Here is a 16,648-nt window from a genome sequence, read left to right as displayed (position 1 = left end):
ACTGATTATCAGCAATACATTGTTTCTGCTTTTTTTTTTCTTAAAAAAATATTTTGAGACCACTTTTGATACACACACATATAATTCTGTGGTCATAACAGACAAATATAACTTTAGCGAGACTAAACAAAAGTGCAAAACTTAAAAAAAAAATTAAAAAATATGGAAGCATAAGCTAAATTTTTCTGCATAGCTGAAATCTATTTAAAGCAAGTCCTTGTTGCAGGGGTAGGAGGGGGTACTGACAGGAGGATAAAGCAGTTTTTTCTTTTAATGTCTTCTGCACATTTAAATGATGCAAAAAATAATTTCACTCCATAGGTCTGAAAACATTTCACAGACAGTTCATCCCTATATCTTTAGACACCATCGTCGTGGCGGTGCCTCCGTCTGCAAGGTAAACAGTGGTGCTGGATTTGGAATGCACTGCCCTGTCTTTGCCATTGTTGTTGACCTCACAGTCCAGTGGTTCAGTGGAAATGACCCAGGTGGAGGGGCGCCACCGCTTAAGAGAATAGGGAGTTTTCACTCGTTTCTTGATCTTTTCACCAGATCCTGATTTGCCATCTTGTGTTGAGTCACCTACTGAAAATAAAAGTGCAGAAAAATGAACTATACATAAAGAAACTACTAAAAAGTGAAAATTAGGATCGTAAATGGAAAAGAGATCAAATGAATGTCTACAGGAGAAGCTACCAGACGTTTCTTGAAATTCATGATGCCAGATAGTATTTTTCTAACTTTACCAAATTATTTTTGAGATTCTTTAAGCACAATGTTTCTATAATTGGTTGAATTATTCCATAGGCAAGGAAGAAAATACAGAAAAACCTCAAAAAGCAAAAACAGAGGAGAAAATTCCAAGTTCTCAACTATATTCTCAAATCCTTTGGTTATTGGTAGAAATCCTAACTTGGCAAAATGCATTTAATCTTTCTATTTCATGATCAAAGCAGGCACCTAGAATATAATTATTTTTCAGAAGAATGACATAAACACGAGAGTGTAAATTTTCTAGTAATTTCCCCTTCCCATAACTGACAAAAGACATTTTACAGATGTAGACCCTTGCTATAATTTATGTCAACTCTTCAATACAAGCTACTCAAGCAAGGGACTAGATTCTACTGATTTTTTGACAACCTAATCCCATTAGCCCATTTTGTAGTCTTTGACAACAAACATAAAATGTGACTTCTTCGTAACTGCTATCAGTCTAAAAGAAATATCATTTTGTACAATAATGACTGTTTCAGTGAGCTCTCCTGTCTTTAGTGAAGATTTTAGTGAGCTCTTCTGTCTTGTGTTATAATCCCTCAGGGCCATAAACCAAGTATCAAGTTATTTGTGTAAGTGGCTAAGGGCCCCATAGCACAATGCCAAAGGCACACAGCTCCTGAAAAAACTGACATGAAAAACCAAGAATAACTTTGTAATTTCTTTACAGTGACTTTTCTGAATTTTCTCTGCACTGTTCAGATTTATTAAGATTAGTCTGATAAAGCCTAAATGTGTATATAATAAACAAAGTGCTTCTAAAGTTGTATTGGTATCATTTTACTCGGATGCTTTAAACTAGAAAGTACAAAATCTCAACTATGCACAGCAAATATGTGAGCTGCATTATAAGCCAGAAGCTACATAAGATACACATTAAGTTGGTAATTATTCTGATTATTGTGACATTGACTTTTCAATTATCAGCAAAAAAATAATCTTTTTAAAAACAAATGTCTAATTACTTTTGAAATCCAACCAAATGTGGTAAAAGTAAATAATTGCTAGCTGAAACATAATCTGTTTCTAGCTAAGTATATTTAAATGGTCTCAAAATCCCTCCATTTACACAATCCCTCCACTTACACTGCAAACTGCTGCCATCAAGGACATTGGTGGCTGAAAGATCCAGAGAATTAGGCCTCTGTGCTCTTCTAGGCTTTGATGGTCCGGGGTCTGCTACTGTGCTTGGAACACCCTGTGTGGGAACTTCTTGCTCAGAACATGGATTGCTGTTGTTGTTGTTGGAATTAGTTCGCCCGCCTTCTAGGGGCCGTTCTCTCCTGTCCACAAGACGATCCAGAACACCTTCATCATGGCCAGCCTGCTGCTCTCGTCTCAGTAAAGGTTCATGCTCATCAGGACTGGAATTAATGTTCAGCCGAGTGTCCTCACCAATAAATTGATTCTGCAGCATTTCTTGGGCTCTGTGTGCCACTGTGTTAGCTGTCTGGCCAGATGGTACTACCCCATTGGCATACTGAGTAGTGGCAGTATGGGAATTAACGCTGTGGTTTCTACCTGCCACACCATTCATAGTGACTGTCACTATATGAGGTTCTGCCGCATTGATTGTATTCATCTTGGCAACTCCAGTTTCTACTTGTTTCAAGTTTGATTTGTGCTTGCTGCCAAATTTCAGCCTGGGCTCCTTTGTCGAATTTTTGGTGTTTAAAGGCAAACTAGTAGGTCTCTTAGGAAGGTTCTGTTGCTTGGGGAGAGGATAGATCTGAGTGGGTGGGACATCAGGAATTAAACATGCTTGGCCATTTGCAGCCTGTGTGAAGTCCTGCTGCCCAGTCACTTCAACTGCAAGCTTTATAAGTGGGTAAAGCAAGCTAGAACTGGTACTGCTCAGTGGGTCTGGCCCACTGAATTGTTTAAGAGAATGCTCCATGAGATTCTCATCAGAACTTTCCTTGAGGTTTTTATCAACTTCTTTTGGGTCCAGCTTGTTGGTCTCCAAGTCTTCTTCGGTCAGTTGTAAGCAGACAGGGGTTGGCCCGACTGGCTGTGAAACATTGGTGGCATGCAGACTTGTTTCATCTGGGTATGGCACCTCGGATATAGTGGTCATGCCGGTACTTGGAGTGAGGCCAGTGGTATTTGTGGTTGTGGTGTTGGTAGACAAGCTGGTGACGCTTGTTTCAGGGCTGGGGATTCGAGCTTGTGCTTGCTGCCGTTCATAGTTAATTGAGTTTCGGTTCTTTTCCCCTATAGTCAAAGGTGTGCTGGACATCGAATGCTCAGAGGAAATGTTCTTCACAATGCTGTCAGTGTGATGGATAGAATCTTCAATGTATGAGGAAGAAGAATAATCTGGATAAGGGCCAATCTTTGGCACACGCCTATTGTGTGACAGGTTGCTTAAAGAAAGAAAAAAGTGTCACATTGAGAATACATTTATGACAAAGTGACTCTTCAAGTTTAACAACTCTGATATTTAAAGTACAAACTGCCTTCTCTTTTATCCCTAATCCACGTTATTCTTGAAGCTATTTAAAAATTCTAACCAAATGTTAATCCAGTATTGACATATTAACTAATAATTTGCTACAGGCTAGTTTAATGCCATTTAAGCCTATCAGAAAACTGATGGGGATCTATATGATTTTTATAGATGTTCACTATTTTAGTTTATAAGAGTTATTAATTTAAAAAATCTCCCCTATAGTTTTGTAATGTTAGCAAATATGTCTTTATGAATTATATATTTACTCAGTTAGACATAAATTTCCAGGAAAGAAGGAACCAAGACACTTGTCTTTTGTGTTTCTGTAATTCTAGATACACAGTGGCTACTCAACAAATATTTTACCAATTAAGTTCCAAATGGTAAAAAGAACACAAGCTTTTAGGCTGTTCCAAAGTGCTACATTAAGTGGCATATTCTAGCAAAGAAACATATCTTCCTAGGTAGAGACTGAGCCATATCAATGGAAGTCCTTAAGCCTAGAGTATAAGGCAGAATGAGATACTCAGAATAAAAAATTAAAATAAAATCTAAGACTCAGAACTGTTTTCCAGTTTACCAAGGGTTTTACACTATCACATCTTGAGAATGATGGTTCTTGGGCAGCATACTGTAATATATTTATGTTTTAAAAAATAAAAGCCAGGCCAAGATATCTAAGCAACCCGATATTGTTCACTGATAGGTGAACAAATACACTATATGATTTTACTTTTATGTTGAATCTAAAAAACCAAACAAATGAACAAACAAAACTAAACAGAAACACAGGCAGGGATACAGAGAAGACACAGGCAGTAGCCAGAGAAGAAGGGGTTGGAGGGAACAAAAGGAATAGGTGAAGGAGACGAAGAGGTATAAAATTCTACTTTCAGAATAAATGAGTCATGGGTATGAAATGCACACTGTGGGGAATATAGTAAATAACTATGTGATGTCTTTGTATGGTGATATACCATAACTAGACTTATCTTGGTGATCATTTTGAAATGTACAGAAATAACAAATCACTATGTTGTATAACACAAACTAACATAATGTTGTAGGTTAATTATATTTTTCTAAAAAACTCACAGAAAAAGCAATAAGATCCGTGCTTAACACAGGCAGAGGGGAACAGGTAAGGGGAATGGGATGAAGGCAGTCAAAAGGTCCAAGTGTTCAGTTGTAAAATAAATAAGTACTAGGGATCTAATATATAGGATACAAACAATTAACACTGCTCTATGCTATATATGAAAGGTGTTAAGACCGAGTTCCCTGGTGACCCAGTGGCTAAGACTCTGAGTTTCCAATGCAGGGTATGCATGTTTGATCCCTGGTTGGGGAACTAAGATCCCACATATTGCTTGACATGGCCAAAAAATTTAAAATAAATAAATAAATAAAATGAAAACTGTTAACAGAGTAAATCCTAAGAGTTCTCATCACAAGGGGAAAAACTTTTTACCTATTTCCTTAATTTTGTATCTATATGAGAATGATGAATATTCAGTAAACATTGTGATAATCATTTATGTATGTAAGTCAAATGATCATTCTACACATGTTAAATCTATAGAGTGCTACATGCCAACTGTATCTCAATAAAACTGAAAAGGAAAATAACATAAAAGTGAAGGGTAGTTTAAAATCAAGTATAAACAATCAAATATAGACAATGGGAACATTAACAGATACCAGCATTACAGGTGAAAAGCAACAACTAAAAGAAAAGTGCTATGAAGAAAAACTGCTGAAGTTACGAGGGGAATGACAGGAAGGGGAGGAACAGAAAAGGTTTTGTATTGCACAAGAGGGATGGAGGGAAAGAGTCAATACAATGAACCCTAGCGTAGAATGAATGTGAGATGAATTATGATTTGAAGGAAAATTCCAAAGTCAAAGGACATGAAAAGCAGCATGTAAAGGGTAGAACTGAATGGCTCAGGAGGCAAAAATGGCCACAGCAAAGGAAAGCATCAAAAAAAAAAAAAGAAAAAAAAAAAGGATTTCCTCCTCCCAGTTAAGGAAAGTTAAAGCACTTAAAGTAAAAGTAGCTGACTTATGAGAGGTATGAATAGCATACTATAAAGCACACAGAAAACACAGAGACAAGGGGTGATGGAAGCAGAAGACTATCTTCAAGGTATCTGTTTATATTCAGAAATGCTAATTTCTATCTTCCTTAACTTGCTGATATATTACTAACAGAAATAAAGGTTTATACCCTGAGGGTAATTCAGTCCAAGCACGAGCAGTGTAAACCCAATGTGAGATCCATAGTTCAGAACACAAACTTTCTTAAAAATTAGAACAACAGAAAATATCAAAGAAAATGATTCAAGAATTCAGTTATTTTTTATCTCAATTTTCCATGCTTACTCTTTCTTTTCTGAATGCTTCTCTGAAAAATTTTAACATGTTTTATTTAGATAAAATGAAAATTTGTGGGAAGACTTTATCCTATAAGACAGAATGAAGAAACACAGACTACATGGTCTGAAATGTTTCAAGTTTTAGAATTTTTTCTAAAAGTCCTTCTAAGAAGTTCTAATAAAGATATTTTAAAAATATCATAATTCTAAGAAATGTCTCATAAAGTTCACGATGGGACAAAAAGACTTATGAACTGCTTTCAGGTAAAGTAGCAGCATTCTATAAAGAAAGACCACTGGACAGGGAGTCTGGAAACCCCAGGTTCCAGTGAAGCAATGGTTAGATACATATGCAAGTTCACGGTTCTATCTGCTTTAAACAAACAAAATTCAGGGGAAAAAGAAATAATAACCACAAAGTATAATCAAGACAAAATAGTATGCAGAAGTGCTTATAAAACTTTTGGAACTATGAAACTTTATTATTGTAGCGAACTTCGTGCATTAACAGACAAAGACTAATCTTTTACTGTATTGTTAGATATAAAAACCCATGGATTTCATCTTGCACTTACACTAAACAAGAATATTCAGAAAAAGAACAGGAATACTGAAAGAAAAGTTAAGATATTAGACTGCACCAATTAATCACTGTATGCTTAGACTGTTTTAATAGTATTTATTTTCTATCCTCTAGTATCAGGCTTAAATTTTGACAGACGGATTCCAAACCCTTAGTGTCTTACCGCTCATTCTGCATAGCAGTAGACATTGGATTGACTGTTGGGCTCACAGACTTGTTTCTTTCCCATATCATCATAAGTTCAGCCATCCTCTCTTCAGCACACTGCGCAGTAAGCCGAGCCTCTGCATCCTGGTCCCAACAGTCTTCGATTGTCTCCTTGAGTGATCTCACTGCCTGTAATAAAGTATATGTCAAACACTGTATCTTATCAAAACATAACTGAATTTTTTCAGTAACATGAGGTGAAAGAAAAAAATTAATTTTATTTAACCAATATTTTACATAGCTATAATAAAATATCTTAAGACATCAGAGATTTGTAAAGGGCCATATTCTCAAAAGGTGAGGAACAAGTACAGTAAGAAAATTTTAATTGAACTCATTGAAGAATTATCCACAAGAGTAAGCAGTTGTAGTTAAGTCATATGTATCTTCAATGCCATGTGTTTATGTTGTTGCGGATCCACAGCACTGTTATTTCAATCAATAGCCACTAATTCTACTTCAAAAATGAGTTAAAAAAATTTTGACACTAGACTGTCTTCAATCTCTAAGCAAGCTCTTCCTCCTTTACTCCTAGTAGTGTGCTTCATTCCAATCATAAATCTTAAAAGCCTGACATTTTCTTGTTATTTAAACTAGTTTCATTAGCAGTATCAAAATCAGTCCTATTCTGTAACATTCATATATATCGGCAATGAACAGCAGTGTTCCATTGGAGAAAGTTGGTGCAAACTCCCTTTTAAAAGGCAAGACTTTATATACTTTGATGGACTGGCATCCAGAATTCTTATTCACACTTGTACTCTGATTTTTTTATTAGGTGTCAAGCTCTTTACCTGCCAGTACATTTCTTGTGTCTTCAAAACACTTTCAAAATAGTACGGCCAGGATTGCCAGATTTAACAAGTAAAAATATAGGATACTACTTAATTTTAGTTTCAGATAGTTGGACACACCATTTTTTAGAGTAGGTATATTCTCGCCAATTCATAAATCAAAGTATTTTATCTGGCAAGACTATTTTAAGCTAAAAATTCCTGTGAGGAATCTTGGTAACATTTTTAATGTTTCCTAATAATTTGTGTTCTGTAAACAACTTGAACCTTGAGTCTCTGGGAAACATCTGTTGTTGCTGTTGTTCAATCACTCAGTTGAATCCGACTCTCTGCAACCCCCTGCAGCACACCAGGGTTCCCTGTCCTTCACCATCTCCCAGAACTTGCTCAAATTCATGTCCATTGAGTCAATGATGTCATCAAACCATCTTGTCTTCTCTTGTCCCCTTCTCCTCCTGCCTTCAATATTTCCCAGGATCAGGATCTTTTCTAATGAGTCAGCTCTTTGTATCCGGTGGCCAAAGTATTGGCGCTTCAACTTCAGCATCAGTCCTTCCAATGAATATTCAGGATTTATTTCCTTTAGGATTGACTGGTTGGATCTCCTTGCAGTCCAAGGATTCTCAAGAGTCTTCTCCAACACCACAGTCCACAAAAGCATCAATTTTGGGGTGCTCAGCCTTCTTTAAGGTCCAATTCTCACATCCATACCTGACTACTAGAAAAACCATAGCTCTGACTAAATGGACCTATGTTTGCAAAGTAATGTCTCTGCTTTTTAGTATGCTGTCTAGGTTTGTCTGGGCAACATGACAGTGTTCTTTCTGAATATAGGCTCACTGTGTACATGCACCATGCCCCACCCTTAATACCATTTCCCCCTGGCTCTTCTGAGTTGGCTGCCTCAGTACGGTACTGCTGATTCTCCAATCCTGCCCAGAACACAGATCAAAGAGTATATCTTCTAAGACTCAACTTTACTTTGAGTTTTGAAATCTATTTAAAAGTATGTTCTAGGCTGTATTGAGTAAAAATTAAAATATGAACAACAGACATAAACAACAACTAATAATCTTTTCATTAAGCAATAAAAATCTACCTATTTCTCAAGATATGGAAGAACCGGAAGAACAGACAATGATAATCTTGCGTTTAATAGCAAGTGCATCATCTCCCTGAGGTAAAAGTTTGGTGTTTATAAGTATGGTTGAGTCTGTTATCGATAGTAGTCATGTTCTATAAAGTTGCTGTGTACTGAATTAATGATGAAACATTAATCCTAGAGGAAATACAGGATTAGGAACCTGTGAGTCTCTGAATATAACATTTTCATCAAATGATCAATAAATAATCTTGTTTTACCTGTGTTTCTGTTTAAGACACCTTTTAAAATATATAAGTTTAAGTCAGATAGAAAAGGAGAAATACTGTATGACATCCTTTATATGTGGTATCCAAAAAGAGATGATACAAATGAACTTACAAAACACAAAGAGATTCACAGACTTAGAAGACGACTTATGGTTGCCTATACACACTGCTGTATTTAAAATGGATCACCAACATGGACCTACTATAGAGCACAAGGAACTCTGTTCAATGTTATGTGGCAGCTTGAATAGGAGGTGAGTTTCAGGAAGAATGGGTTTATGTATACGTATGGCTGAGTTCCTTCACTGTTCACCTGAAACTATCACAACGTTGTTAATCGGCTACACTCCAATACAAAAAAGCAAGTTAAAAAAATACATAAAATCACTTTATTACCTTGTACTCATGATCATAGCACTACACCTCATGCCCTAATGGAGTTTATCTAGAACATGTTTTCCTTTCTTCATAAGGAGTAGCAAACCTTTCTTGTGCTTAGTAATATCACATAAGAGTTCAGTGTTATACTTAAGGGCCATTTTAAATGGTGAAATCACCAAAAAATGCAAAAATAAAAATGCGAAAAATACAGCAGTGAATACATTACAAAAAAGATACTTTTTTACAATACAAGAGATGAAACATGAAAGCCTTATTAGACCTTCAGTTAGGGACATGTACATCTGAACTCAAATTTTTCACTGTTCTGCACACATACACAAATGACTGGGACAGTGTTCTGACCACTGATTTTGGGATTGCAAACACACTTTGGCCAGTAGCTGAATTCCAAATATGAAATTCGTGAATAATGAGGAAAGACTATACTTAATGGATTTAAAAATGACTTGGATTTTAAGATAACTCAAGAATCAATTATAACTAACTTTTTATGATAAATATACCTCTAAAACCTAGTTATATACTTACCTTAGTAGATTTTAATATTGGTTTAAAAAAATGAACTGGTTGTTAAGTTACGAACAGAGGAATTTTTCTTTTCCTTTTGAAATAATTTCAAGCGTACTTTTCTTTTCTTTCATGATCTTGACATTTTAAAAGACTAGGTAGACCTAAAAGTAGCCCAGTTACTTTTGAAAATGTTCCTCAATTTATCTGATATTTCCTCCTGATCAAATTCAAAGTTTGCATCTTTGGCAGAAAATCACAGGAGACATTTCTGTTCTTCCCACTGTTCTTCCTATCACGTACAATTTTTTATTTGTCCCATTACTAGAGAAGTTAACCTTAACCACATGACTAAGTTGGTGTCTGCCAGGTATCTTCCCTGTAAAGTTCCATTTTCCCTTTAATAATTAATCACTGTTTTGGGAGGGGGAGAGTACTCAAAGCTCCTGTATATATCTTGTTCTGCATTCAGCTTTTCACCCATTGGTTTCAGCATCTCTTGCTGTTTCTTGGATGAATCAATTATTTCTGTGATGCTTGCCAGTAAGACATTTAAAAAGTGATAGTAAATATAGGAATATAGATAAACTGCATATAAGTAAGAAAAACAAACACCTTTAAAATATGCTAAAATGCTCAACCTTATTCACCATGTTGAGGTAGTATAATGAAGTAGTTAAGAATATTAGTTCCAAATTTGTAGTATTAGTACCAGCTTAAACAAGATCCTGTTTTCAAATACTGCCTTTATTATTTACTAGGTACAAATCAAAATAAGATTTATTTTTACCTAACACATTAACTGATGAGAAGAACTGACTCATTGGAAAAGACCCTGATGCTGGGAAAGGTTGAAGGCAGGAGAAGGGGATGACAGAGGATGAGCATCACTGACTCAACGGACATGAATTTGAGCTAGCTCAGGGAAGCCTGGTGTGCTGCAGTCCATGCAGTCACGAAGAGTTGGACACAACTGAGCGACTGAACTGAACTGAACACATTAACAAAGACAAAATTTCATACCACCTAGTGTGAGTGATGGGAAAACAGGCACTTCTATATTATTATTGGGAGTGCCATCAATTTGGAGGGTAAATTTGTATTTTAAAACTTTCCCATGAAAAAACCTCCATGTCTGGATGGCTTTAGGAATGAATTCAACCAAACATTAAAAAAAAATAATCATGCCAAGTCTTCACAAGTCTTCCAGAAAATCAAACAAGGGAGGTTATTTCCTAATTCATTCTATGAGGACATTAGTCAAAACAAAGCAGAGCAAGGAACTTTGGGAGGAAAAGCACTGAAAACTTCGCAAATATCATAATCAACTTTACTGAAACTCTGGATGTTAGTCAAATGTTTATAGGAACCAACTTAAAAACATAAATGGAAGGAGAAAGGCCACTGAAACAGGCTAGGAGAACTCTGTCGTGTTTTAATTTAGTGCTGCCCCTGGAGTGATGGCAAGTATGAAGATGGCAGTCCGTTTTTCCCAAGACAGGCACCTGTTCCCAGAGGGAGCTGAGTAACTAGCCAAGGAATTATGCTATCTGTTTTGACATGTCTTCCCGTGAAGATCCAATACAATAGGCCTGTCTTTGTTCTGCCTAACTCAGAACTCTCTTAGCATAGGGAAGTGGCTATGACTAAGTGCAGAACATTCTTTGGAAAAAATGAAAGACCAAAGAACAAATGCTATAACCTGGGGCGAAATATAATAGTTGAGGCACACAAAAGAAATGCTGAAAGTCAAGGAAGAAAAACTGGGTGTGAGAAACTTTGGGGAATGAGGGCATTGAAAAGCTTCTGCATATACTGAAGAATCTAAAAATCCACACCCAAGTTCACGGCAGGATGCATGCTCAGAGAAGATCACAAGCTTTCAGAGCTGACTGGCTCAGCCAATGAGAAGTCTTGGCTCAGTACTAGCAGGAAGTAAAGTGTTAACAAAGGGCCCCAAGACAAAGCCAATCTGCAATGACTTGGAGAGTCTTATCCTTTTTTGTTTCCTTTTCATCCATAATGATATCCAAAACATGTGATTTTAAACAAAAAACTATAAAGCATGTGAAGAAACAAGAAACTAAGCCCCATTCACAGGAATGAAGAAAGGAACAGAAACTGTCCCTCAGGAAATACAGACATTGGAGTTACTGGCAAAGACTTTAAATATGCTCAAAGAACTAGAAACCATGGATAAAGAATGAAAGGAAACTGGGAAAACAACGTCTCAACAAATGGAGAACAGCAATTAAGAGATAGAAATTATAGAAGGGAGTTAAAAAGACACTTGGGAGGTCAAAAGTAAAAACACTTAAATGAAGAATTCACCAGATTGGTTAATTGAGGCTTTGAGCAAAGAGAAAAAAGAATTACTAAACATGAAGACAGGAAATAAAAATTACCTAGTCTGAGAAGCAGAAACAAAAAAAGAATGAAGAAAATGAATAGAGCTTAAAGACTTGTGAGGCACCATTAATCACATCAAAATACACAAAATGAGTGACAGCCCCAGAAGAAAAAATAGAGAAAGAATATTTCAAGAAATAATAATTCAATAACTTTCCAAATTTAGTAAAAGAAATGAATCTACACATCCAAGAAACTCAATGAACTCAAAGAGAGTTCCATACTGAGACACATTATAATCAAATTATAAAAAGCCAAAGAAGAAGAGAGAATCTCGACAGCAGCAAGAAAAGCCAACTGAAATATACAGTTCAGTTCGGTTCAGCCACTCAGTCTTGTCTGATTCTTTGCGATCCCATGGACTGCAGCACGCCAGTTCTCCCCGTCCACCACCAACTCCCAGAGCCTACTCCAGCTCTTGTCTGAGTTGGTGATGCTATCCAACCATCTCACCCTCTGTGGTCCCCTTCTCTTTCTGCCTTCAATCTTTCCCAGCATCTGGATCTTTTTCAGTAGACAATATAATAAAATATATCCCTATTGTCATTTGATATGACTAGAGCCCGTATCAAAACATTTGATGACTGCATTTATGTCAAAATCATTAACTTTCTCATCTAACACAAGAGGGAGCTCTATAAAGGTGGAGGCTGTATCTAGTGCTCTCTATATTAAGCACACAATACACAGGATTCATTTAGTGAATGTTAATGAATAAATAAGCTGAATGACATTGTATTAGTTTCTTAATGATGTGCAGTAAGTTCGAAATTCAGTTCACTTCAGTTCAGTCACTAAATCATGTCTGAATCTTTGCGACTCCATGAACTGCAGTATCCCAGGCTTCCCTATCACCAACTCCCAGAGCTGACTTAAACTCATGTCCATTGAGTCAGTGATGCCATCCAACCATCTCATCTTCTGTCATCCCCTTCTCCTCCTGCCTTCAATCTATCCCAGCATCAGGGTCTTTTCCAATGAGTCAGTTCTTCACATCAGCTGGCCAAAGTATTGGAGTTTCAGCTTCAGCATCAGTCCTTCCAATGAATATTCAGGACTGATTTCCTTTAGGATGGACTAGTTGGATCTCCTTGCAGTCCAAAGGACTCTCAAGTCGTCTCCAGCACCACAGTTCAAAAGCATCAATTCTTCAGCACTCAGCTTTCTTTATGGTCCAACTCTCACATCCATACATGACTACTGGAAAAACCATAGCTTTGATTATACAGACCTTTGTTGGTAAAGTAATGTCTCTGCTTTTTAATATGCTGTTTAGGTTGGTTCCCTGGCAGTTTTTAAAATGGGTTTTAACATTCATTAATTTTTAGAAGATTTTGAGTTGTGTTCTACAGAAATGTTTTCTAATTTCAATGCAACTATGAAGCAAAATGTCTTCATAAAAAGGGGGGTCTATTTCATACAGAAACTATGTATTTGCTATCTAATTCTAGTACTAGACTGTCACTGCACAGAAGCAGCAGTGCTATTGACTGTTGCACATTAGATCTAAATGGATTTATTGGAAGTGAACCAAATATTACTTATTTCTTACTTAGCAACCTCATCCAAATTGAGAGTAAAAAGTTTTCAGAAAAATATGCATATGGTGCATATCCCATAATGGCAGGGTTGCCAAAAGATACTTTAGAATAAGTAGTCCAATTTCTCTGGTGAAATAAAACCATTTATGGAAGATAAAATTGTATTTCAGTAGATAAAATTTCACAAAGAGATCTTTCTTTGAAGCATACTCTGCTGTGAGGCTGGCACATCTAATGAACCCTGGGAAAGGATTAAGCCTCTTACCTGACATCAGGGACCTCTTTTAAAAAATCTGTCCCAGTTCCTTCAGTAAAGTAGAAAGTAGAGGGAAGGGGAGGGGAGAGAGAGGGGAGGAGGGAAGTTAAGCCTAGGGCCAAAAAAGTCAGAAAAGCCAGTGGACGGTGACTTTTAAAACATCATTCCTCAAAAGGCAGCAGCTTCTAGTGACTAACATAGGATTTTCACTTCCTCATTTATGAGTCCAAGCACAATAGTACATTGTGCCAAGGACGTTTACACAACCATAATTCTACAAAATCCCATGTTTTTATTTTATTAAAAATATTAGATCAATCTGTATACAAAATATCATTTAATACAGTATTATACCAAATTATTATACTGTATTATACAAATACACTATTATAAAACTAGGAGTGGATAAATGAGAGACAACAATAAATAAGAATAAACATAATATTTAAAGTTATAATGTGAACTTCCAGAAGAGAAAGTTTAGGAAAAAAAAACAAAACCTCAGAACACTGTTAACATGAATTACTTCTAAAGGTAGGACAGGAGTAGGTAATCTTTTCTTTTCCAATTTCCTATTTTAGCCATTCCATTTAATTTGATTTTGTTTACCATATATAAGCATAACTTTAATTCTTCTAAAAGGTTTTTAAAATAATACAGGGTACTATTATTAATAAAGAGCAATTCAGTAATTAGGATAGATAATGAAATACTGAAATGGAGAGAAAGTGATAAATCTGTATATGTAATGACATGAAAAATTAGTGAAAAAACAAGCTTCAGAAATGACAGTGGATAATGAGATGATCCTACTCACATTAAAAAAAATATGAGTGTGAATATACCTGTTGTATGCAAATGTTTGTTAAGATGCTTTTAGAACTGTAGCAACAATTTACTGAAATGGCAGGAGCATCTGAAAATATTTCAGCATTGTAAACTTCATTTTTAATAAGCAGAATTTATACATGGTACTTTGGTTTCTTTTTGGTGTAGTTTAAATTTCTATCAGTCAGTGAATATTTAAGTCTGCACTAATTAACATTTTTGGTACCACTCTCAAGAGAATAAATGGAACGGAATTTCAATCATGTTTGAAATATTATCATGTTAATTATTCCAGCTGTTACCCAATGTGGCAAACTGCAGACATAACAGTTAGTCTCTCTAAGGAGTATTTTATATTTGAAGAAAACAAATTAAAATACCTCCAACTTTGAAAATATACAGCATCATACAAATCAAGTAAGTTAGATTTTTGGCATTAGACAACTCTAAAAACTATTACCATCAACAATCTATTTTTGCCTCAGGCAACATTTGAAACGTATTCAGTCCTAAGTCCTCTTTTTCAATAATTTAGTTTTTCCTTACCAGGCTATTTTCTTTCCAAGCTTCTGGGAACTTGGGTCTCTGTTTTTCCCTAGACACCAGAACCTGCATATCTTCAAAAGTGGGATGATTTCCAACCTCTGTTTGAAAAGCCATCTGGTATTCTGGTACAGATTCACCTGTGAATTTTTTTAAAAAAGGAGTAAAATTTATTATCATTTTGGGTTTCATGCATTATTAATAAAAGCTCTACTTATAATAGTCTTTGATAAATTAAATGTTGCTATAAATTAAATGGTAGCTACAATGATGGGCAATTATTTTTAAATGGTTTCCAATATTACTGACTTGGGGGGAGTGAGGGGTGGTGATGGACATTATTATAGACATGATGTTTAATGCTTAAAACTATGCCTGAATTCTTATCCCATACAGGGAATTGAGGGTGGTGAATACGAGGAGAAAGTCCAAGATCTAGTACAACGAACGTATCTGTACAACTAAATATAAGTGGTGGGTTGTACAATCATGTCTTATCACATCACTGGCTCTATTACAATCTAGCCAAATCTATCAAATGTCACAAAAATTTTTATGTTAATGACCATCTGACAAAATCAATATACTGATTCTTCCCCTTAAAAAACATGATCTAGATCAAAGATTTTAAAAATATCATGAACTATTCTATTACTGTTTAATAACTCTATCACCAATATGTAATAGAGAATCAGCTGTTTGAATCCCAGGGACGGCGGAGCCTGGTGGGCTGCCATCTATGGGGTTGCACAGAGTCAGACACGACTGAAATGACTTAGCAGAATATTTTTTTGGAAAGTTACAAAAATCAATTCTATAATTTATGTAGCATTGCTCACATTTTTTGGAATATTGCACTACCTATAAATACAAAAGATATCTTCACGTACTCTGTAAACATTTAAGCATACTTAGTTTTTTATCAATAAGCATCAACACTGAACTTGAAAGACACAACTCAAGTATTTCATCTGCCACGTAGTGTATCACCTTTCATGAAATCTCATATGATAAACCCTCAACCCATACCATCTGTTAACTGTACTTAGTTATAGATACTGTACTAGTATCTCTTCTGTATTTCTGAGACAAATACACAACACAGATACACACTTTCCAAGCGTTATTTTTTCTTCAAAGGTTCATTCAGTAGAATAAATATTTACAATTTTACTTATTTGCTTTACTCAGATCTAAATTATAATCAAAAAACATGCTAAATGAAACAAATGCATAATCTTGTTTTGTAAATGGAATGCCATTAAGAATTATCAAATTACTACTAAATCTTCATGGTTCTCATTTGTTACTTGTATGTCTCTAAATAGTTAGAAACTTTCTATCTCACTTCTTAAGCTACACCTGTTCTTTTCCTCTTTCTTTCTTTCTTTCACCTGTCTTTTTTCTTCCTTCCTTTCTCTCCTTCCTTTTCTTCCTTTGTACAATAATATAGAACCAAATTTATTTGTACTGTTAATATTCTACAGAGAGAAGACAGCCAGCCATCAACACAGACTGTTTCCATTTAATAACATGGAATAATAAAGGATGTGAGGCACTTGGGAGTTCTATCACAGAAGTTTAAAGAATATTTTATAAG

General features: G+C 35.6%; 1 protein-coding gene across 1 annotated transcript in view; it reads right to left on the bottom strand.

Annotated features, from left to right (window-relative positions):
* Positions 1–219: 219 nt before the first annotated feature.
* The window catches only part of BMPR2 (bone morphogenetic protein receptor type 2), a 145,723-nt gene continuing 129,294 nt past the window's right edge, over positions 220–16,648 (bottom strand). Inside the window, exons 10-13 of the mRNA XM_052661522.1 lie at positions 15,052–15,188; positions 6,354–6,526; positions 1,864–3,143; positions 220–585 (exon numbers count right to left, since the gene is read on the bottom strand). Coding sequence (XP_052517482.1) covers positions 335–585; positions 1,864–3,143; positions 6,354–6,526; positions 15,052–15,188 — 1,841 coding nt within the window. The 3' untranslated portion in view covers positions 220–334. The remainder of the gene's footprint in view (positions 586–1,863; positions 3,144–6,353; positions 6,527–15,051; positions 15,189–16,648) is intronic.

The sequence above is a fragment of the Budorcas taxicolor genome, chromosome 2 (assembly GCF_023091745.1).
Source record: "Budorcas taxicolor isolate Tak-1 chromosome 2, Takin1.1, whole genome shotgun sequence".
Classification (NCBI taxonomy): domain Eukaryota; kingdom Metazoa; phylum Chordata; class Mammalia; order Artiodactyla; family Bovidae; genus Budorcas; species Budorcas taxicolor.
Note: the sequence above shows the minus strand (reverse complement) of the source record. Positions and strands in the feature narration are given on the sequence as shown.